This window comes from Oreochromis niloticus, linkage group LG16 (assembly GCF_001858045.2).
Source record: "Oreochromis niloticus isolate F11D_XX linkage group LG16, O_niloticus_UMD_NMBU, whole genome shotgun sequence".
In the NCBI taxonomy this organism is placed as follows: domain Eukaryota; kingdom Metazoa; phylum Chordata; class Actinopteri; order Cichliformes; family Cichlidae; genus Oreochromis; species Oreochromis niloticus.
In genome coordinates, this window is record NC_031987.2 from 30,081,674 (window position 1) to 30,106,305 (window position 24,632).

At 41.1% G+C, this 24,632-nt stretch overlaps 3 protein-coding genes and 1 long non-coding RNA gene across 4 annotated transcripts; 2 read left to right on the plus strand and 2 right to left on the minus strand.

Annotated features, from left to right (window-relative positions):
* Positions 1–7,493: 7,493 nt before the first annotated feature.
* Positions 7,494–8,657, minus strand: LOC112844100 (uncharacterized). The gene is made up of 3 exons (XR_003216699.1): positions 8,500–8,657; positions 7,805–8,019; positions 7,494–7,669 (listed from the first exon to the last, which is right to left on the minus strand). It is a non-coding gene; the product is annotated as an uncharacterized LOC112844100 (long non-coding RNA).
* A 4,537-nt stretch (positions 8,658–13,194) lies between these two features.
* LOC112844166 (zinc finger BED domain-containing protein 1-like) lies at positions 13,195–14,444 on the minus strand. The gene is made up of 2 exons (XM_025903935.1): positions 13,976–14,444; positions 13,195–13,619 (listed from the first exon to the last, which is right to left on the minus strand). The coding sequence occupies exons 1-2, from the start codon at positions 14,442–14,444 to the stop codon at positions 13,195–13,197; spliced, it is 894 nt and encodes a 297-aa protein (XP_025759720.1).
* A 1,347-nt stretch (positions 14,445–15,791) lies between these two features.
* On the plus strand, positions 15,792–16,920 carry LOC100703275 (trace amine-associated receptor 13c-like). The gene is made up of 2 exons (XM_013273988.3): positions 15,792–15,964; positions 16,107–16,920. Exons 1-2 carry the CDS (start codon positions 15,792–15,794, stop codon positions 16,918–16,920), a joined length of 987 nt encoding a protein of 328 aa, XP_013129442.1.
* Positions 16,921–22,364: 5,444 nt separating this feature from the next.
* On the plus strand, positions 22,365–23,815 carry LOC109197406 (vegetative cell wall protein gp1-like). The gene has a single exon (XM_019352389.2). The coding sequence runs from the start codon at positions 22,365–22,367 to the stop codon at positions 23,718–23,720; it is 1,356 nt and encodes a 451-aa protein (XP_019207934.1). The 3' UTR covers positions 23,721–23,815.
* The last annotated feature ends 817 nt before the right edge of the window (positions 23,816–24,632 follow it).

Consider the following 24,632-nt stretch of genomic DNA (forward strand, 5'->3'; position numbering starts at 1 on the left):
AGAGCTTCCTCCTCTCTTCATTGTCTTCAGACTCTGATTCAGATGAGGAAGCCCTGTGTAACAGGGGCCTGAGTTTGTACAGAGCAGAATCCATAATCAGTAAGAAATACTGCCTGCTACAGTGGTGGTCCAGTTGAGGAGGGATCCACCCCCAGCTGTCTGTCCTGGCCTGCAAGTATTTGATTACCATATTTTTCAGACTATAAAGTGCACATAAAACCCTCCAGTTATGTTCACCCCACCTCCCCTCACTTAGGTGTTCCTGGTCAAAATTGACTGATCTGTTTCAACAGCTCTTAAATTAGCATAACAAACATTTTTCAGTTTAAATTGGACAGATTTGCCCTGAACAAGACTGGAAAGTTTTAAAATCCTTTAATTTTCTCAGAAATTGACAGTGCACCTTATAATCCGGTGCACCTTATGTATGAATTCTGGTTGTGCTTACTGACCTCGAACTGATTTTATGTGGTACACGGCGCTCAAAAATGTGTCAAAAAATGTTTTAGTACAACTTTGGTAAGCTACAAAGCTGCACCGGTTGACGGATTGTCGGAGCATTACGGCTATCATAGTCAGGAGCCTCACAGAGTAATCTGGGTCGAAACTCTGCTTCAAGTCCCAAAGTCAAACGAACACTGTGGCATCACTGAGAGTTAAAAACTGTCTAAATTCTTTCATCTTTAATAAAATGATCAGTGTTGCTGCTTTACCAGGTGTAACAACAGGAAGTTAGCTCACTAGTTTCCACCTAAACATGATATACCATGTTCTGACTGAGAGATTTTTGGAAAATATTAAGCTCTGCTATCACTTCCAAAATAAATGAAGACAAAACCTAAACAGCAGTGACTTTTGTAGGGTTACTGAAGTTGGACTAGCTGGTATATAATGATGTGCTACGTGATAGCTAGTGACACGGCTATGTTAGCATAACATAAACACAGTGAAGCTGGAGGATGAATGCTAACTTTTTTCCACTCCATAAAAGTTAACGTGAGGGTTCCTGATGGTTAGGGACAAATGCAATCGCATGAAAGGATGCTGTAAACAGACCAAACTTCAGTCAGGAGAACAACTGAGATAATCCATCCACAATACGAGGTTAGTCATTAAGCGAGCTGAGCTGCACATGCAGAATTATTTAAATGCTGGATGCTATGCTTGTTAGAACACTTGGACCAATGGCCATTAGGTGACATCAAGTTAACACAGATGATATTCTAGCCCTGTACCAGACTCTGCAGCAATGACATGTGGGCTCTGCTCTATGCTGTCCTGGCGAAACTATTGAATCAGCAGGCAGTGGCATCTGAAAGGGCCGTGGTTTCCTGGATACTGGGGGATCATCTTTGGTTGAGGTCCAGGCTTTAAGGTGGGTTATATGCTGAAGCTGCCTCTGGTATGTTCTGTAGAAATGTGTTTAAAAACAACTGAGAGTAACATACGTTCAGTTCTGATAAAATATAAAGAAGGTTTAAAGCTGGTTAATAATTAATAAAAGACCCATTGTCATTTATCCCTGCTTTTGCTTCCTTTCCCTTCATCATCTGCGTCGCTTGCTGTTCCCGACAGTGCATTGCAGGAAGACACAGCAAAAAGGAATCATCATCATTTTGATAGTGCAGTGGTAGTAAACAATTAAACAAATAAAAGTAAACTGCAATAAATTATAGGTAGCAATAAAATAAACTACTAACTCTTTTACGCTACGTCCACACCTACATGGGTATTTTTGAAAACGCAGCTAAACGGCGTTTCGAATACCCGAAAACTGAGATTTGTTTTTTTTTTTAACTCAGTTTTTGTGTTTACGTGTGGACGAGGAATATGGAGTTCGACACGCAAGGTCAAAGGTGTGTGCCTTTTTTCTTTTTTTTTTTTGCTGAAAATTTAAATAAAGCCTTTATTGAACAGCGCATAAAATGTCAAATTTCAAATATAACACCAAAAAAGGATATTGGCCAAATGGAAACAGCTGGGAGATCTGCATAAACAAAGTATGAACAATAAGTAATATGAAAGAGAAAACCAAAGACAAAAAAATGTCATTCCAATACTGCACTTATTAATTGAAACGAAAACCAAAAAACATTAACAATAACATCCTTTTTTTGTGTGTGCCTTTTTTCACATCACGGTGTTTACATGAGATGAATTTCTACAATGGCAGATAGAGACAAAATACTGTTACTCTTACGATCTGCAGTTTTTACACGCTTACATATACACACGCAGTTACTGTTCCTCCATTTAGAAAGGCAGAGGTGTCATGGTGTAATTATTTTACGTGCAGTTGTTTTTTCCTGTGTAAAAATATTCAACATTGCTATCAATACATTTTTCAAAAAATGCCTCTCTGTGCAAAATGGGTTCAAAAACATAAACAACTGGGGGATACTGTTTGTCAGTGATTTGGACAGGGGGAACAAATCGTGGCAGGATCAGCCTGATATTATTTGTATCCCACTGTAACTTTACTGTATAAAGAGCTAACATCTCCAAAATGTCAGGAGTAGTTAGTCAAGAAGTAAGAAGTGTTTGTGAAATAAAAATCAAGAATGTGGGATACTGTTTGTCCTTGATTTGGGCAGCCCAGCGCATGCTCCCGATGCAGGGGACACAAATTCTGTCGAGGATACCTACCTTGGCACTTGTGCAGGTGAAGCCAAAGGCAAGATATGCTTCATCATATTTTCTAGTATTTGGCCCGGAAGGAAGTTGGTTTGGAAACATATTTGGCGATGCTTCATCTTCTGCTTTGCGTTTGTGTGGGAGCCCCATCAAAAACCTACCCCCCCCATGGCTCTGTCACTATGTCACTAAAGTTATTTTAACTGCAAATTTAAAAGTAAATATAAATGAACCAGATGTCGATCTGTGGCTGCATTAAATGTTGGCCTAACCTGTAATAGGCATTCAGGATTTTCTTTGATGGCCATTTAGCTCTTATGGCATGAACTTGCTTAGTGCAATCTTATTTGCTTTTCTACAGTCTGATATTTGTGTATTAATTGATTGATACAGTGTATCAAATAAGTTGATAAATAAGATGTAGCCCGTAATTAATCCTGCAAATTTTTTGTCAAAGACATTTCTCACCATGAAATTACCTAATAGCTTAAAACGGCAACACATGAACAGATTCACTGAGTAATCAGAAAAGTTTAGCATGAGTCTGGACATTAGATTTAAGCTTGAAGTTTGAAGCTCATCAAATATCACTTGGTAGAAGCTCCTTACCGTTTGAAGAAATCGCTTCTCAATCTGCTGTCATCGTTTTGCTTGCATCTTTTTTTCCATCTAAGACGGACGTTATTCCATGTTTATTAGTTTTTCTCCGTGAAAAACACAGCAACTCATCTTATCCCTGGGCGCCAGGGACTCGAGCTCCAGATCTCAGCAGAAAAGTGCCAATAAAAGTTGCAGGTTCATCCAGGTATCAGTTTGACAGGTTCTAATCTGTGATGTCACAGTTGGAACGCTAACGCCTCTGCGTAACCATGGTTACAGGGGGACGCTTTGGCGCTCTCCTATTAAGCAGCAAAAGATTTCAGGTAATATATAAATACTCCAAATCTAAATCCAAGTAAAATAAATATACTGTATATGTGTATAGTGTACTGCGTAAGCGTTCATTTTCTGGAAGAGGCTGTAAAACGGACAGAGTTAAAAGGTGACCGATGGCAGCCATACTGAGGCGAGTTGTTGAGGATATGTCGAGCTGTCATAAGCACTGCTGTTTTTGTGCTCTTATATACTATTAGCCTGTTTTGGCTGGCGTTAGTGAAACTGCTTTCAGCTGGATATAACATTGTTGAACTGTGATGCTTAATGAATAAACTCTTGATGTGATGATATGAAAATGTAATTGTAACCCTGTGTTAATTTAGTCATTTGATACTGTTTAATATCCAGTTTGGTGTTTCGTTATAACATGCCCTGCAGTAATTTTAAGTTTTACAATGCCGTTGATTTACGACTGTTTCGTGACAGTCAACTGGGGAGTAAACTCTGGCGGGTCTCAGAGCTAGCTTATATGAGCCAGCAGTGATGTCTATACATGCAGTAGCCTTAAAATGCTGATTATTTATTCTCCTGCTAGATAAGAATTAGTGTTTTATATGTATATTGTCTCTTTCCATATGTTATTGTTTGGTTATGTTATGATGTGTGGTTAATGGATTATTAGTGTGCTAATCGTGAATAAGCTAGTAAGCTTGAAAATTAGCCGCCATGCTAATCGGACTTCGGTGATCAAGTTCATGTGTCACTGTTTGGAATATAAACCCATACGGCTTGCACTACTTTTAAGATGCAAGCTAAAGGGATGTGTTTTTAAAAACATGCAAGAAGGCCCTAACTCAGTGAGCGATGTGTGTTTAGTGAACAGTAAGTTGTCATTTATGTTGTGCATTGAACTAGCACACTGCACTGTTGTTTCTTAGGGGCTATGAGCACACATGGTCTGTAGCTGTGTCAGAGCAAGCTTGTGTGAGCCAGCGGTGATATCTGTACACGCAGTAGCCTTAAAATACAAATTTTTCATTCTCCTGCTAGTGGTGGAGGAGACTTTTCTGTTGAGGAAGAGAACCTGCTGTTCTGCCGTCTTACTGGTGCCATTGAGTACGGTGGCCCTGAAGTGCAAACCACAAAAACAAATCACAAAACGCACAACAAATTGAAAAGCGCAACAACAAATCACTTAACGCAAAAACAAGTCACAAAATGCACAACAAATCACTTAACGCAAAAACAAATCACAAAACGCACAACAAATTGAAAAGCGCAAAAACAAATCACAAAACGCACAACAAATTGAAAAGCGCAAAAACAAATCACAAAACGCACAACAAATTGAAAAGCGCAAAAACAAATTGAAAAGCGCAAAAACAAATTCACTAAACGCAAAAACAAATCACAAAACGCACAACAAATTGAAAAGCGCAAAAACAAATTGAAAAGCGCAACAACAAAAACCAAACCGGAAGAGGTAGGTACCAATGCTGCAACAACAGGCATCACTGATTGGATGATGGATCCGGTAGCCTTTTGAACCGGAAGTTGTTCTGTGTAACGCATTTTTACAAACATGAACGTTACGAGTGATCCACACGTTGCTTCCGCTATTCGGGAATATTTTGATTCAGGGCATACATACGAAGTTATTCTGGATATGCTCAAGACTAACCACGAAATTTCAATTAGTTTACATACACTGAAGACGCATTTAAAAGAAGCAAGACTGTATAGACGTGGCAACTACTCTCCTCTACCTGAGGTGAGGCATGCCATTTTAAATGAGCTTCGAGGACCAGGACAATTGTTTGGCTATCGGACCATGTGGCAAGTTCTCAAACAAAAACACAAGCTACATGTTAAACGTAGTGTAGTTATGGTGTTGCTAAGACAGCTGAATCCTCAAGGAATCGTTTCTAGAACTCCCAGGAGGTTTACAAGACGCACTCCATGGGACCCAACTACATATGGCATGTAGATGGTTATGACAAACTGAAACCCTTTGGCTTTGCCCTGTCAGGATGTATTGATGGGTTTTCAAGAAGAATGATGTGGCTTGTGTGTGGAGCATCAAACAACAATCCAGCCGTCATTCCTCATAATTTTATAAACTGTGTCAAGAGTCTTGGTGTTATACCAATGAGATTACGAACAGACCTCGGGACAGAGAATGGGACAATGGCTGCTATTCAGTGTACCCTGCGGATCATTACGCCGGTTCCTTAAGCCACAATTACGGCTCGTCAACAGGGAATCAACGCATCGAGTCATGGTGGTCTTTTCTTAGAAGAGGAAGGTGGGTACAGTGTGCCTGGTAGAGTGGAAACTGATAAGCAGTGGTTTTTATAAATTTTTGAAAACATTTGTTTCAAACGATTTGTTGAACCCATTTATTTTAAAACCAAAATTAAGTCGGCTAATTAATTACCATAATTAATTATGTGGTAAAAATTAGTTGTTTCCATTGGCCACCACAGGTGTCAATTCTATTGAATAGAAATATGCATCATTTTGAGTCATTTCTGGCATGGATCGAATTAGAATAGGAAGGACCTTTTCTAAACCACTATGAAATAACAAAGATGTTTTCTTAATGTATTCCCAGGTCTCAGTTTTGAATGGACCTGTTTGGAGACCTAAGAGATTCTGGAAACTTTAATGGAAGCCACGAACACCAATGCTTGTTGAGATTCTGCTTCATCAATGTACTACAGAAAGACCTGGATGAATGCAAAGATCTCTGGAACAAACACAGGATCCGTCCAAGCAGACTTGCATCATGTCCTGGGGGAATTCCAAATGAGCTCTATCTCTTGCCTCACAGGTAATTCACATCTTCACTGAATAAATTAAGCTTTTGCATTAAAAAAAATTTAGTGTGAAAGCATAAGTTGACCGTCACAATTATTTTGTCTATTGGTCTACTAATCTGATCATACTTGCCTTGCAATCGTAATTTATCTTAGCAGCATGCACTCACCCTTGTCATTATCATCTGTTTTGAAGTGTTAATTGAAGTGTAATTTTGTGCTATCTGAAAAAAAACAATATTAAGAGATGATTGCAGCACATTAAAAATTTTAATGAACTTTGCAGTTTCAGGTAAAAGGAAGAAAACTGTCAGATTTCTACACTTTGTAGCAAAAAACGGCTACATTTATTTATTGCTTTGTCCTACAAAATTAAATAACCGTAACCTTCAGTTTTCCAATCTACACTTGTTCAAAAATAAAACGTTATGTTGAATATTAAATTGCTCTCCAACAATTTTGCTGGATGACAGTTTTAATTACACAACTAATTATGATAGCATTATATTTTTTATGAACAGTCAATGCTACCATACAGTTATATATTGTAAACAAACGAATTTGGCATTTTAAACCATAAAAAACCTTAATTCAATTTCCCTTTTGCAGATATGGTTCAAGGGACTGTGGATTTGCTGTTGAGGAGAGAGAACTGGATGTATTTCCCGAGGGCAAGCTACTGAATTGTGTGGTGACCCAAACATTGAGGAATATCTACACCACACTGTACAACAAAACAGACTGGAGCAGCCACAAGACTGGGAGTCAGCCACAGAACTGTATCTAGCCCTGAAGAATGTAGCTGGATTTTAGACACTAACTACTGAACTCCTGTTTTTAGTGTATGTTCCTCTTGCTAAAGTGAAACTTATTTTGTTAATATCATTTGATATACAGCAACTGATTAGAATTAAAACACTCAATGTTGAACCACAATTTAAACTTTCAAATGTGCCAAGAGCAGCAGAGTTTCAATAATGGGTGACCTCTCAAAAAAATAATAAAAAAATCCCTGAGATACCGAGTCAATGAAATCTTCTGTAACAATTTATTTAAATCACTCAGTGAACATTAATAACTGTCATGACACTTAAGACGTGTGATTTAAAAATTTCCAAATCCAGGGGAATTTTGTATTCCAAATTCCATATTTGCCTTAAAGATTCTGTATGATTCAGAGAGTGGTAGCTTCAGTGCATTTGCACAGGTGTTGGCAACAGGAAAAGGTGAATCACTCGAAAACTCTAGGCATGGAGGTGGTGTCATCCCAGCTGGTGGAAGTGCAGTCAAACCTGTTGCAAACATTAATAATTCTTCCAGTGACACAGCTGTCACTTTCTCTGAAAGAAGAAAGTAAACACTGTAGTTCATTTTTTGACTCTGCATTCCAGGGAATCACCTTATTTCTCCTTTAATAAAACAATTTCTAATCAATACAATTTTAAAAGCAAAGAAAAAAAGCATTCATTAAAAACCTTCACAATCAAGCAGATAATCTGCCCAAAAGCCAAGTGTTAGCGCTTCCTTCTGCCGCCTGTTGCTTCCTGCTGGGCTGAGACTTGGTCTGAATATATTCTCCAGATCTGATGCAGTCAGGGTCTTGTAAGTCAGGTATAACAATGGGGCCAGAACACTCGGATACTGCTGGACTGCAGTGAAAAAATGAAGACTGTCCAGTCCATCTTTAAATCTGTTAAGAATAAACAACCTGTTTTAATTGGTTTAAAGCATAAAAATGAATTATTGCACAGTTTGCAGCAATGTGTGTACCGGTAATTGCCCATAGATAGAACTTTAGTTAAAAGTATTAGGACAAATTAAAAAATAAAAACTGTCAATATATTGTCCTTTAAGAAGCTATAACAAAGAGTTCATCTGGATTTGAACATTTTTGTTGTGACACTAAAATAAAGTATCAAAAAAGGGATCATGTCTATAAATAACTGAAAAATAAACATGTACTCTGACTGACTATCTGTGGTCTTAACAAACAATAGACAATAAACAATAAAAACACTAACCCTAACCCTATTCCATTACTAATAAAAGAATTGCGTTACCTAAAACCCTAAAACCTTTCAATTAACAGCTATTAGCGACAAAAGTGCTAGCGTCAGTAAGCTCACATGTCCATGAGCAACAGAAGCCTTTGAATTTGATTTTAACTCACTGGATGGTTGTAGAGGGTCTGTGATAGAGTCTTGAAGTCTTTTGCCACAGCCACTGCAAAAGTTTGGTGACTGCTCTACCAACTTTTTTCCACAACTTGGACAAAACATGTTGACTGCTCTTTCTCATAACCACGTTTGGCAGAACAACTTCCGGTTCAAAAGGCTACCGGATCCATCATCCAATCAGTGATGCCTGTTGTTCCAGCATTGGTACCTACCTCTTCCGGTTTGGTTTTTGTTGTTGCGCTTTTCAATTTGTTGTGCGTTTTGTGATTTGTTTTTGCGTTTAGTGAATTTGTTGTTGCGCTTTTCAATTTGTTTTTGCGTTAAGTGATTTGTTTTTGCGCTTTTCAATTTGTTTTTGCGCTTTTCAATTTGTTGTGCGTTTTGTGATTTGTTTTTGTGGTTTGCACTTCAGGGCCACCGTAATTGAGGGATCAGCAGCTGCTACATATTCTTCTCGACCTCGATTATTTGGACTGAAGGACTCACAGACATGCTTCATATTTAGCTCTATACGTTTTGTTTTTGGGGTTTTTTGCTGGCCAGCTATATTCTTATTCACAAAGGCTATATGGAGACATTTTGGTTATTGCCACAGACGCATTCTCTTACTACGGATGGAGGATGTTGCAATTTTACAACCCATGGACTAAGAAAAGACTCAATAAGTAATATGTTCACATATTCCAGGGTTAAACACAAGCGAGTCTCAATTTGATATTAAGTGAAGTGTTGGTAACTGATGCCAGTGGTGAATCTCTCTTGGATGGAAGACACTGCAGCATCAACAACAACATTAAGAAAGGTCACCTCCAGCTTCTTTGGGGCATCACTCAATGGCTCATCAAATTACTTGTAAGATAAGTGCTGCTTTGTAGATCTCAGTCTTTTCTGTTGCAGAACAGCCTCTATGTTCATGTCCTCACACATATCATTGGCTGAAATTTGTGTAGCTGATTAGCCTGTTGCTCTGTAGTTGCGGAGACCTCTTTCTGTCTTTTTGAGGAGATTGACTGCTACATCCACATGCATGTTGGGAGACTGCATGAGCTTGCTCACATGGTGGATTTGATTCAGAATGTCATACCACACCACTGAACAAATGCTGAATCTGTATGATCCCACCTCCTCAGACAAAGACTGGGCCTCAGTATTTATGACTGAGTCTTTGGTGTGGTCTCTCACCTCAATCAAAGCCTCTCTCACTGCAGATGCTTGGTACCTCAGGGGCTCAACGCTGTTGATCTTACTTTCCCACCTTGTTTCGGACCACATCTTCAGTGTAATGTTAGCATGTTTTTTCAGGATGGTCCATCTCTAAGTGGAGTCTTAAAACAAATTGTAAAGTTTTTGCAGAATCCCAAAGTAACCTGTGGCATCAATAGATCCCTTTGAAGCATCAGCCATAACCAAATTCAGTGTATGAGCTCCACAGGGAACAAAGAGGGCTTTAAGATTCAGTTCCAGCAGCCTGGCTTGAATGCCCTTGTTTTTTCCTCTCATGTTGGCCCCATTGTCATATGAATGACCTCTGCAGTCCTCAAAGGGAATTTTCAGCTCTTTCAGACTGTTTAAAATCATGGATGTGAGATGCTTCCCTGTGGATTCGTCAGCTTTCAAAAAAACCATAAAATACTCCTCAACATGGGGCTTCTCTTGTAATGACACAATCTGAATCACAACTGACAGCTGCACAGTGTGGCTGATACTAAACTACTAACTAAAACTACTAAACAAATTCACGAGTTTTGTACATGGTGACCGAGATAGATATTTGTAGCCTCGCTACCAAACCAGCATTTCATCTCCGAGGAAGTTATCCCAGAGAGAAGTAAAGCAAGTGTGTAAGTTCATCTCTGAATGTTTGTAAAGCGTTCCCATGTTAAGCTTAACAACCGATATATGGAGCGACTGCCTCTTCTCTCTCTCTCCCTCACCTTCCTGCTGCTACTTCAATCATGAAACTGCTTAATGATCAGCTGATCGGCTTTTCTGTCGCGACTCCGTCTCTCTTCTTTGTTTTTGGCCCACTTTGCACCAGAAAGAGGAAACCAGCGGCGGAACAACAGCAGCACGTTTAAGCTTGATAAGCTGTTGTTAGAATTTATTTAATATTACTTTCTACACCAGGATCCTTTTCTACGTAGCTGACGGCTGGTAACTGTGCAGGGGCAGATCTAGCAAAGTTTAGCCAGGGGGGCCGACAGGGCATTAACAGGGAAAAGGGGGCACAAAGACATACTTTTCTTTCTTATTCTCATTTAAAATGTCTCGCTTTTAATAAATAATTATCTGAATCTTACACCCAAAGTTTTAATCTGATGTAAAATGTATAGAAGTCCATTACTGTATATAGTAACTGTTAAGTCTAATATACCCTAGTAAGCTATAGTACTTTTTCCTTTGGGAAGGTACCATCTGTGAATTCTGCAATTCTGTTAAAGTAAGATGTTGAATCTATTTAATTATTCTTGAAAAATAATTTATTTCTGTGCATTTTTTCCACACTGCATCAAATTAAAGTTGACTACATCGATTAAGCATCATGAGGTGGAGGGTGGGGGTGGTTCCCTATTTTCTTTTGCTGGGAGTTTGCAAACCTATTAGTTAGGTTGCTTAATATTTCTGCTAAGTACTCTTTAAAATACCAGAATAGGGAGGATGGAGTAGGTTTAAGTTTATTAGATTGATCAGTGTTGCTGAACTATGAAATATTTTGGGCGCAGTGTATTTTTTACATACAGGTATAACAGAATAGCTTTAGTGTTGTTGTTTATTTAAACTGGAGTATGAACTTATACAAAATGCAGCAAGATATTAAAAAAACAGTTTTATTGATTAAAAAACACACTATATCGGATTCATATCGGTATCGGCAGATATCCAAATTTATGATATCGGTATCGGACATAAAAAAGTGGTATCGTGCCATCTCTAGTCCTTAGTGCTAAATTTCTAATTGCAAGAGACTGAATGATAGCAATGAGACAAGTCAGCACTGCTCTAATGTAGACCACAGTCTAAGTAAAGGCAAATTAGTAACTATAAAAACTGCAGCTGGATAAATTGGTGGGAGATGATAGATTTAATATAAAGAACATGTTGCGATGACTTGGTAATGTGACTGATGTAAGTGTGTGTATTAACTTTATTTAAGTTGCGACTCAGCTTTTCTAAGCTTGTGAAAAAAATCTCAGGACTTTGTGCACTCATGTGAAAACGTTTTTCATGTAGCTATGCAGGAATCTTTTTCTTCACAGCTTGTGTTTTTTTTCACAGCTCTCTTAAGGTCCTGCCACAGCATTTCATTCAGATTGAGATCTGGACTTGAACTGGATAGCTTCAACAACTAAAATGTTTGCTTTTTCAGCGATTCTGGTTTGCTGCTCTGCATTAGATTGTTGTCCTGTTGCATGATTGAATTTTAGCCAAGCTTTAGCTGTTGGATAGGTATGAGATGTCTGGTTTTCACAAAAAAGTGAAAACAAAAGCAGAAAAACAGTAGTATTTTTGTGATGTAGTAGAGCTGGGCGATATGGACCAAAATTCATATCTCGATATTTTTTAGCTCGATGGCGATATAAGATATATATCTCGATATTTTTTTAATCCCATAAAGTAAGAACAAAAAGAGAGTTCTTGGTCAAAGGTATTTGTCCCAGATGTCACACATGTAACTTTTATTAAGATACAACTGTAGATGTACATGAAAAAATTGTCAAAAATAAATTGTCAGCATTTATTAAATAATAATGCTCCATTTTTTTTCCTTTTCATACATAGCAAAAAGCTAAAAGTTGTAAACTAAATGTAAAATGTAAACTAAAAAGATGCAGATCTAAAATAACAAAGGCAACTTGCTCTTTAAAAAGTGCTTACACTGAAGTAAAGTTTTCTAAAGTGCTTCTTTGTGTGTATTCCTGAACAATCATCTGGTATTTTGTGCAAAAAACAAAACATGTAAACAGATTGAATGAAATTAACAAAATTCCATTCTTTGGTCAGTGGGTCTTTGTGCAAATCTCCAATGACAATAACAATATAGAAAGAACACAAACAATTGGCAAGGCCAACAACTGTACAGCTTACAGATTTTGTGCCAGGAAAACTAATCTGTCAACATTATCAGGTTTCAAGGATGCCCTGTGGCAGGTTACAATGTTTCCACTGCAACTAAAAATCCTTTCAGAAGGGGAGCTGGTAGCTGGCACACAAAGGTATTTCTTGGCCAGGAGGCTCAGTGCTGGATAGGCAACTTCATGTTCCTTCCACCATTTGAGAGGGTCAGCATCACTCTCTACACAAACTGACAACAGGTAGCTAGAAAATTCATTTTCGATTGTCTCCCTTTTTGTGAAACCAGTGTTGGTGGCTGTGCTGTGCTGGAAGAAGCTTGCCAGTGATCTCTTTTTTTTAGCTGTGTGTCCCGCTGCTGCTTCTTCTCGGTCTGCAGACTCTGCATGGCTGGATCAGGCAGCACAGACAAACACGTACCCTGATAGCTGAGCAGAGACTCTGCCTCCAAGATGAGTTTATGTTTTAGTGTATTAATCTTCTCACTTGGGATGTATTTTGCCCTGAACCGTGGATCCACAAAAGAAGCCATGTCCAACAGGTCACTGGTGGATGGATCTGCATATTTATTGTTGAGGTAATCCACAATGCGGGTCTTGATGGATTTACACAGCTCACTATCCTCCTCCTCCAGGTGCCAGGAGACTAGTGTTAAACAGGTGTAGCACAGGTCTGACATATGACAGGGTCACATACTTCTCTCCTGAAAGTGCATCAGTGAAGTCCTGACAGGGTTTGAGAGCTTTCTGAACTGCTTCCAGGACCTCTATGTCCTGCCAAGTAGGGACTAGAGGTCTGGTTTTCATGTCGACAGAGAGGACTTTAGAAAGTGCTCTTTCCTGCTCCAGAACCCTCTCTATCATGAGAAGCCTTGATCCCCAGCCAGCTGTTGCCTCTGTGAGTAGCTGGTGACTTGGAAGACCCAGCTGTATTTGCACTTCAGCCAGCTCTCTTCTCTTCCTCCAGCTGTAGGAGAAGCTGCTGACGACTTTCTTACACAGAGAAATAGCCCGGGTAATGCGGGCATCATCCATAGCATGTCCTGTGACACACAAAATACAAACTTTTAAAATCACTTTAATTGTTATGTTAAGTTGCAAATCACTCAAAGGCAAATTAATATCCATCTCAGTTGTATAGAAGGTGATGCATAAGACTTAACAATATTTGCAAAGTGTGTCATGTATTGTATAACCTAGAAATGATTCTAGTTAAACTATCTTGGTAAAATCACCAGCAAATGATTGGAACATGTAGGGATAGTTTATTTATTTATTCAACTAACTTTCAATTTCTAAGTGATAGATGTATATATCACTTAGCTCTGCAAATGACTCTATACACTTTTCATTTATTAGCATTTTTTTTCCAAATTAACAGATTCAGTATTGCACTCACCAATGGCCAGATGAAGCCTGTGACCAAAACACTGGATCCTCGGCCACTTGTTCAGTTGAACCGCCTTGACAATATTAGCCCCGTTGTCAGTTGTTATAGCAACCAGTCCCGTCGGGTTAAGCTTCCAGGTTTTGAGCACATCCTGCAGGGCTTCAGCTATATGCTCTCCGGTGTGGTCTTGAGGAAAGTAGCTGGTCTGGAAACGGGCAGTTTTCAGTTCCCAGTCTTCCATGAAATGTATAGTCACAGTCATATATGGCTTGCACGTCCTGCTGGACCACATGTCGGTGGTCAGTGCGAAGTGAGACACTTTGGTGAGCTGGGTAGCGAGACTCTGTCTAACTTCAGTATACATTTTTGGCAGTGCTTCTCTGGTGAAGTATTTCCGGCTAGGTAACTGGTATCTTCGGTCAAGAGTTTTTAGCAACTGTATAAAGCCCTCTTGTTCCAGAGTTGAGATGGGGACCATGTCTTTAGCAATATGATAGGCAACTGCTTTAGTAATTTCCCCCCACTTCTCACTTTTTGTATCATATGGCACGGCACGAGTATATGAGTGTTGTAAGGTGGTCTGTTTCACGGCGGGAACCTCGGAAGACTTTGCGGTCTGGGCTACAGCACGCAGTTTCACACACTCTTCATACTGCACTTTATGGCGCAGTTGTAAATGGTGATAAAGATTAGTAGTGCTCGAACCTTTCGTTGCGACGCTTTTTCGACATTCTCTACAAAATACATTATTCTGCTGCTCATCTGACACTTTGAACCCGAACCATCTCCAAATAATTGAGCCATTGGTTTTCTTTTTTCCGACAAGCTCCTCTTCGCTAGCTCCTGTGTCCATCTTGTCGGCAACTGGAGGCGTAGCGATGGGGGAGGGGATTTGTGTGCAGTGAGGGAGAGAGGCGGGGCAGACAAACCCAGACGAGAGAGAGGCAAAATAGCGGCTCCACAAGTGTAATTATAACGCAACATATACTATATCGATACGAACGATATTGTCACATCTTATGTCTTGTATAAAAATATATCGATATTTTTTTAAAAATCGATATATCGCCCAGCACTATGATGTAGGTCTTTGGTGTTTTTCAGTTTAACTGAGCATTGCATAGTCTGACCTTGGAGCAAATTGCTGAGATGTCCACTTCTAGGTGGATTGGCAGGTGTCTTGAAGGTTTTCCACTTGTAAATAACCTTTGTAAAATGATGGATGTCACACTGTTTAAAAATGTTGTTACAGCCTTTCTCAGACTGACGTCCATCAATGGTTCAGTCTCTAATATAATTGCTGATGTTTTTTCTTCCTGGCAATGTATTAACAGACACCAGAATGTTGACCAGCAAACTGCCATTTCTGGGTTTATAGATGTGGTCACACTTACTAATCAAATCCCAGGCTGGGTTCATACTCAGGACTGTTTTGCTATGAGGCAACAGTGCTAACCACAGCATCACCATGCTGGCCAGAGATAATAACTAAGGTTCAAAATGTGAAAGAAAATATATAAAGCTGAAAATGTGAAATACATGAAAAATAAAACTAAGAACCAAACAGAGAATACTAAAAACTGAATTAAAAAGTTAGAAATTTCAAAACTCTGGGTGGAAGACCCAGAATCATGACAATAATCTAAGAAAATCTATTAACCATCTGTGAATGAGACAGTCAGAGTTAAAAAATGAAATTGCGAAGGAAAGGAAGAAGAGAAAAGGAGGGTCATCATGTTTTAGACTGAAAGAGATTGGTGGGAGGGGTGAGATAAACTAGCTGTATGAGAAGAATTTCTAATTAGAGAGCTGCAGGTGTCTGATGATGGAGATACCGAAAGGAGTCGAGCTCTGTTTCCCACAACTCCTCAACAGTTCCTGCAGGAAGCCGACACTTCACTGGTCCAAAGCTGTGCTCCTGAACATTGTGCTCTCATGTATCTCTCTGCTCACTGCTGCTCTAAACCTTCTTGTCATCATCTCCGTCTCCCACTTCAGGCAGAGTTTAACTTTTCAACTGAAACTACAGTTTAAGTTTTAGAAGTTTTTGAATTGAATCATGCCTTATTAGTGCAGAATTTTCACTGAAGACATATTGACATTAACAATGCGCATTATATTCTTTTCTGTCTCCCTGCAGGCAGCTGCACACACCCAGTAACATCCTCCTCCTCTCTCTGGCTGTCTCAGACTTTTTTGTGGGTCTCCTGTTGTTGCCTTTAGAAATCTTTAGAAACACAAGCTGCTGGGTACTTGGTGATCTTATGTGTTCTGCTTATTGGTATTTGACCAGCAACATTATCTGTGCTTCAATAGGGAACATTGTTCTAATATCAGTTGACCGCTATGTGGCTATTTGTGACCCTCTGCATTACCCCACCAGAATTACTTTGCCGAAAGTCAAACTCGGTGTTTGTCTGTGTTGGTTTTATGCTATTTTCTACAGCAGTCTTTATACAAAGGATGTCATGATTGAACCAGGCAGGTATAATTCTTGCTTTGGAGAGTGTGTATTTTTCAGCAGCAATATTGCTATTGTTGTTGACCTTATTTTATCCTTTTTTGGTCCAGTTACTGTTATCATAGTCTTGTATATGAGAGTATTTGTGGTGGCTGTGTCTCAGGCTCGTGCCATGCGCTCTCATGTTACATCTGTCACACTTCAGCGTCCACTGAATCAGACAAACAAATCTGAGCTGAAAGCAGCCAGGAGTCTTGGGGTTCTTGTAGTTGTATTTCTAGCATGCTTCTGTCCACTCTACTGCTACTCTCTTGTTGATGAAAATGCTGTCAATGATCCCTCTGCATCTTTTGTGGTCATTATCTTTTACATTAACTCTTGTCTAAACCCATTGATCTACGCCTTGTTTTACCCCTGGTTTAGAAATGCTGTTAAACTTATCATCAGTTTGGAGATCTTCAAGTATGACACCAGTGGGGCCAACATACTATAAAAAGAGTATGAAACCTGCTCTACTAAGACATAAAATCAGTTGTGCAACAGTTAGCACTGACACACCACAGCAAGAAAGCCCTGGATTTGAATCCAGCTGGTGCATAGTTTTAATGTTCCCTTGTCTATGGGGGGTTACACAGCTTCTGCTCAGAATCAAAAGACTTGCATGGTGATTCTAAATTGACTGTAGGTGTGAATGGCTGTCTGTCTCTACATTTTGACCTTTGACATACTGACCACCTTCCCAGGGTTTATAGTGTGTGTCTGCCCCCTTGGACCATGATATGGGCAAATAGAAGAAAATGGATGGATGGATGGACTTTCCCTGTAATTTTGAAAGTGACTTACTGAATTATGGTTCTAAACAGTGATAGAAAAAATATCACTATTGCTGTCACAGTTGTGACTGTGGTGTATATTCTAAATGAAAATTCCGATAAAAATATATGTAAGTACTTTTACTTTTTCTTATGTATTTTATGTGTTAATTATTACCCAGTAAATTTCACTCCATTTCCTTTTCACTGTATTCACCTTTTGGCTCCAATAATGTTCACATCAGTGGTTGATGTTTCTTGTTTTCTCTGGTTATTATACACTGCTGTTATATTTGTATTTTATAAACACTGTGTTGTCAAACATAGTGTACAATAAAATTAAGAATAGATAAGAACTTTATTAATCCTGGGATAAATTATTGTGCCTTTTACATACTCAGTGCAAAAAGAAACACTGTGTTCAGAATCAGAGAGAGTAAAAAAGTTAACAGCTGGAATAAATTTAAGAACAGAAAGCTAAACAGCTAATGAAAAAAGATAAGAAAATTGTATAAAATATAAATATGAGTATGACCAGTAGTGCAAGAAGACAGAAAGTGCCACAGTATTAATAATAATATTAATGTTTCTAGCAAGTGCAACAATTGATAAGTATAACTAAATTACAAACAATAATAATAATAAAAATAATGATTCAATTTTCTGTTACAGCTCAGTAATAAGGTGGGAATATTAGGATAACAAGGCAGAACAAAAATTGTGGGGATTTCTAAGTTATTACCACTCAACTTTCAAAGTAATAACCACTTAATATCCAGGTAATATCATGGTAGCATAAGGGGTTACAGTTGAGTAATATTACACTTAAATGTATGTAATTGGATAATAAGCAGGGGTAATAATATGGAAATACAGTTCAGTGACAAAGGGTAAGAAGGCAGAAAAAAAGAATATAACAATATAGTAATTTTAAAGTTATTACCACTGTAGATACCACTTTTCACACTTTGGCTCATGTGATAAGCCAGAGGAACAATAGGGGGCCCAGGACCCTATTAGGGACACTCCCAATAGAATTCAATAATCTGGGACTCTCCACCAATTGCTGTTAGAACTGAAGAAGCTTCTCAGATGACAGGCGAAATGTCTTCAAGAAACTTAAAGACGTGCAGGCACTTTTCTTTCCAAGCTCCTTCTCATGTAAGGTTTTTTTTCTTTATTTTGACTACTTTCTACATTGTAGATACATAATGAAGACATCAAATATATGAAGCAAGGTATATGGAATCATGTCGCAAAGAAAAAGCTTAAAAAATAACTGTAATGTTTTATATTTTAGATTCCTGAATGTCCTGAATGAATGAACCCTTGGCTCTCTCTCAATGAGCTTCATGATGTAGTCACCTGACAGGGTTTTCACTTCACAGGTGTGCCATGTCAGGGTTCATTTGTGAAATTACTTGCCTTCTTAATGGGGTTGGGACTATCAGTTGTGTTGTTCAGAAGTCAGGTTGGCACAGAGCTGACAGCCCTATTTGACAACAGTCAAAATTCAAGGACCAATAAGCTAAGTAAAGAGAAACAACAGTCCATCATTACTTTAAGAACCGAAGGTCAGTCAGTCGAGAAAATAGCTAAAACTTTGAATGTGTCCCAAAGTGCAGTTGCAAAAAACATTCTCCAATCAAACCAGCTCCCATGAGCATCACCCCAGGAAAGGAGAACCAAGAATCACCTCTGCTGCTGAGGATAATTTCATCCAAGTCACCAGCCTCAGAAATGGCAAGTTAACAGCACCTCAGATTAGAGCCCAGATAAATGCCATAAATCCCAGATAAATGAATGTAGAGAGTTCCCTCTCTACATCAACTGTTTAGAGGAGACTGCACAAATTAGTCCTTTATGGTCAAATATCTGCTAAGACACCACTGCTAAGGAAAAGCAACAAGCAGAAGAGTTTTTTGGGGGGTCATGAACCACAAAGAATGGACATTAGGCCAGTGGAAATCTGTGCTTTGGACTGATAAGTCCAAATTTAGGATCCTGTTTCCACCCTCCGTGTCCTTTTGCAACGCAAAAAAGGTGAATGTGAACATGATTGGTTGAAACAGTTTAAAGTAGCCTTAGGTCTGATATGGGCTCATGTTTCTTCTTCTTCAGCTTTCTGGACATCTCCTTATATGGAGATGACCCTTCAATAGGCAACACTCCTGTTACCATGATAACAACCTCTTTTCCTTCCCCAGGTCTGTAGAGTTAAAAGGGGGGTATAGTGCATACTATAACAGCAGGTTTATGATCGAGGTCATTCCTGTGAGGATGTTGTGAGGAAGTGTTGATTCTGTCCAAAACTATTCTACAATGCACTGTGTACAGTAAAAGACAAAACACAAATATGTGATGCTAATTATGAGATATTAGTCTTAAAAAAAAGATATTAAAGTTAAAAAATAAATCCTAATACACTGTTGGGGATTAATTCAAAATTGAAGGCACACTGAACCAGTGTGGGTACCACAGCATCTTTTGGTGACATGCCATCCGATCCGGTTTGTTTGGAACATCATTTATTTTTTAACAGGACAATGAAAACACACCTCCAGGCTGTGTAAGGGGTAGGGGTATTTTACCAAGAAGGAGAGTGATAGAGTGCTGCGGCAGTCACCTGACACACTGCCACATAGAATACTGCACTTGCCACCATTGAGTGACAGAACAGACAGCATTGTCCTCAAGACATTGAAAGACTTCAGCCTAGATAAAGGCTAAAACTAAAACAATGTTATTAACGGTACAGGGGGACTACAGGGGGGTTATTTAGAGGTCTATTCAGGGTCTACTTTTCACATATCCCAATTTCGCCAAGGTATTGTCCTTAGTCTACCATTTGTATAATATAGAGCTGGTTAAACAACTGCTTCACACAGTGTTCATAAAGTCATGACAAAGAGCCTGGCTACCAGTGCCAGCAGAAATGGAAATGGAAATAAATAAAAATAAAATAAGAACAATATACAAACAAAAAACAGAACAGCTTTAAAAAGAACCACAAATGACATTTTTTAAACCAAGATAAGAAGACTTAGATTAGCTAAAACTTAGATAAGCTTCTTAGATAAGCTTGACATAATGAGAGCTTGAGGACAACGTCAAATAACAAAAAAAAGTTTTTTAGCGCAACATGACACTACAGGCCACAGCCACTTTGACAATCCCATTGGGCCCGAAAAAAACAGCTATAGAAAAGTACAGTAAGGAGTCACTGGAAGCCATCCTTTTTGCTCAAAAGAACCTTGGTCCACACTTCTCGCCACCAGTTTCTTTCGAGCAAGAAGGATGACACACTCAGGCCCTGTATAGACTTTGGAGGACTGAATACAATAACTGTAATGAACCCTCTGAATCATCGAAACCAGAACCTATCTTACTTGCATCCTGTGTAGTGGGGGCTGTTACCTGGGAAATCAAGACCTTGGTGCGCCATGCACAGCCAGAAGAGCCTGATCCAGCTGCGGCCCACCTCACAGGTTATTTGTTCCACCTTCTGCACACTCTAATGTGCTGCACTGGCTCCACACAGCCCACTTTGCTTGCCATCTGCGGGTTGCAAGGACGATTTCCTTGTTAAAATGTTTTTGGTGGCCCTCTTTAGAAGGTGATGCATGCAAATATGTTTTGCCATGTGATGCCTGTGCATGCAACAAAAGGCTCCATCAAGCATGTCTCCATTTTTTGCGCCCTTAACGGTTCCAAGTCAGCCCTGGTCTCACATTGCCTTAGATTTTGTCACCGGCTTGCTGCACTCCTCTAGCAATTTGGTCATATTAACCATAATCGACAGGTTCTCCAAAGTGGTCCATTTTGTGCTTCTCTATCTATTCTCTATTCCTAATCATCGCTATTCCTAGTTGACTCTAACCCTAGTTCCTTGTGGCTTCCGAGAGTGACTCTGTCCTTGTGCGCAGGCTGGTTTTTGTGTCTTGTTCCTGATGATTCCCCCTGCCCATGCTGCCCTCCCTCCAGATCTATGTCAGGATTAACTCTTTGTACACTGTTTTATCATTTGTTTTTTGTTAAATTTATCATGCCTTTTTGTAAATAAAAAAAAAAAAAACCCTTCTAAACCACAGACGCAAGTCCTGCTTCTGAGTCCACTTACCTGCACCTGACATGACAGTGGACTTATATCTGTGCTTGTCTTGTTAGACCTCAGTGCAGCATTTGATACTGTTGACCCTAATATTTGATTACAGAGATTAGAGCATGCCATAGAAAGATACTGTCCTGCAGTGATCTTAATTATATCAGAACGCTGCAAATAGACTCCAATTTGTTCATGCAAATGGGGAGTCTTCTTCACTCAGTAGGGTTAATTACAGAGTTCCCCAAAGTCCTGTGCTAGGATGAATGCTGTTTACTTTATGCATACTGCTTATGCATATGGAGTTTTTCCTTCCCGTTGTCGTCAAGTAATTGTTTTAATTTGGGGTGTTTTAATTTGTCGGACAATGCTCATGATTTTCTGTGAGTCTATTGAGCCCAGTGCCATCCTCTATGCTGTTGCATGCTGGAGCAGCAGGTTGAGGGTAGCAGATGCCAACAGACTCAATAAACTGATCCGCAAAGACAGTAATGTTGTGGGGATGGAGCTGGACTCCCTTAGTGTCAAAGATCCAAGATAAGGACAAGGCTGGACAAAACCTCCCATCGACTCCATTACATGCTGGCCAGTCTCAGGAGTGTCAGGGTTCCTGGGTCGGTGACCCAGTGTTTTCAGTTCTGTTCATGTTCAGTTTAGTTTGCCACACTAATGTTCCCACTTCCTGTTTTTTCCCATGTCAGCTTGTGTCATTAGGTCAGATTATGTTCAGCCCTGTACTCACCCGTTTCCAATCATTGTCATCATTCAACCTGTGTATTTAAGCTCCTCGGTTTCACCAGTTCTTTGTCGTGTCATTGATGTTAATGTCGTCTCTCCGCATGTATGTTCAGATCAGTCAGCCAGCCATTCAGTTCTTCAGTCAGTCAGTCGTCCACCCAGTCAGCCATTTCAGTTCATGTTCTGTTCATCCAACCTACCTACAATAAACCCCATTATCCTGCACCGTGAGTCCAGCGTTTGGGTCATCTCTTCCTCGCCTCCACACACGACACGCCTGACAGAATGACACGACCCGTGCCAAGAAGACACGCTTTTGACCCAGAGGACTCGGACCTTTTTGAGTGGCAGGAGGCAGCGCTCTCCTTGTGGGCGGAAAAGCTTAGGGAGAAACAGCGGCTCTTCGCGGAGCGAGAGCACGTCTTCGAGGGGACTCGCCTGGCTCTGGGCGGGCCTCGGAGACGCCGCGTTCTTCCACCTGCTGCCTCACCTGCACCGGAGCATCCGCCGCGGAGAGTGGGCGTTTCTCGCTGCGCTTCAGCGGCTCCCTCTCTCGCGGCTCTGTTCCTCGCTGACACGCCACCTGCCTCATGCACCGGACCTTCAGCCTCGCTACGGCACAGCGGCTCCGCCTCCCATCTCGGCTCAACGGAGGCTCCCGCGCCAGAGGCTCGGCTGTGTACCCCGCCCGCTCTCTCTTCCCGGAGAGAGCGGCGCGCCCGCCGCCATCGCACTTCCCATTCGGAGCTGCAGCATCCGGTGGTGAGCGAAACAGACTTTTTTCTTTCCTCTCACTTCAAGCCAGAGACTGCTCACTATCCACCTAATCAAAAGACTGTATGTTGTGATGACATTCTGGACTACCCTATTAATACGCACCACTCTGCCCCCAAAGAGACTGTTCCACCATCTCAGGCCACTGCTAAAGACATTATCCCCGCTACACCTAATAATTTCTCCCACTCAATCACCATTTCCTCACCCATTACTCAACCTTTTTTTGCCAGCACAGTGGCTCAGATTCAGCCTTCCCCTTCACCTGTTTCACCTTCTCAGGTGAAGGCAGCTAGGGCTCAGCCTGTCCCTGTGCCAGCTCCCAGGATGAGAGCAGCTGTGACCCAGTCTACCTCCACACCCGTTCCTGTTTCTCGGGTGGGGGTGACTGGTGTCCAGCCACCTCCCGTGCCTGTCCCAGCACCCAGGCTGAAGGCCGCTAGACCCCAGCCTGACCTCCCTAGAGGCTCGGAAGAGCCAGCCTCTCCACCTGTCAGTTCACCTCTTCATCCACCTCCTGATCCAGCCTTTCACGCCCTCGCACTATCCCTGGTTAGGCTAGCTGAGGTGTCCCCTGCCCAGGCACCAGCTTTACTAGCCCAGGCTGTAGCTCTATCTCCTTCACTAGCGCAGTCTGTAGCTCAGCCGTTAGCCACACCAACCACAGCTCCATCGTCAGCCTCGCCTACCTCTGTTCATCCTTTAGCATCCCCACTCCAGTCAGTTCCCTCACCTGCTGTTCAGCCTCCAGCCCAGTCAGTTCCCACGCCTGCTGTTCAGCCTCCAGCCCAGTCAGTTCCCACGCCTGCTGTTCAGCCTCCAGTCCAGTCAGTTCCCTCTCCTGCTGTTCAGCTCCCAGTCCAGTGAGTTCCCTCTCCTGCTGTTCAGCTCCCACTCCAGCCAGTTCACTCTCCCGCTGTTCAGCTCCCACTCCAGCCAGTTCACTCTCCCGCTGTTCAGCCCCCACTCCAGCCAGTTCACTCTCCTGCTGTTCAGCCTCCGGTCCAGTCAGTCCAGCCTGCTCCAGCCCAGTCAGTCCAGCCTGCTCCAGCCCAGTCAGTCCAGCCTGCTCCAGCCCTCCAGTCCCCTGTAGTTCAGTCTCCTCCTGTCCTCCAGTCCCCTGTAGTTCAGTCTCCTCCTGTCCTCCAGTCCTCTATAGCTCAGTCTCCTCCTGTCCTCCAGTCTCATCGTCTCCAGTCTTTTCCTGTTCCCCAGTCGCCTGTCCTCCGTAGTCCAGTCACTCATTCACCATCCTGTTCAGTTCCCGGACCTGCAGCCACAGCATCCAGAGCCAGCTGTGAGCTCTCCCGCTCCTCAGCCAGGGGTTTCCGCACCCGCTGGCCCGGCCGCTCCTCAGCCAGGGGTTTCCGCACCCGCTGGCCCGGCCGCTCCTCAGCCAGGGGTTTCCGCACCCGCTGGCCCGGCCGCTCCTCAGCTCCTCGGTTTCACCAGTTCCTTGTCATGTCATTGATGTTAATGTCGTCTCTCCGCATGTATGTTCAGATCAGTCAGCCAGCCATTCAGTTCTTCAGTCAGTCAGTCAGTCGTCCACCTAGTCAGCCATTTCAGTTCATGTTCTGTTCATCTAACCTACCTACAATAAACCCCATTATCCTGCACCGTGAGTCCAGCGTTTGGGTCATCTCTTCCTCGCCTCCACACACGACACGCCTGACAAGGAGCATGTTCAGAGAAAGACTGAGATTACCCAAGTGCAACCAAGAAATCATTCCTGCCTGTGGCATCTCCCTGTACATCTACTCCATCTAATGCACAGTA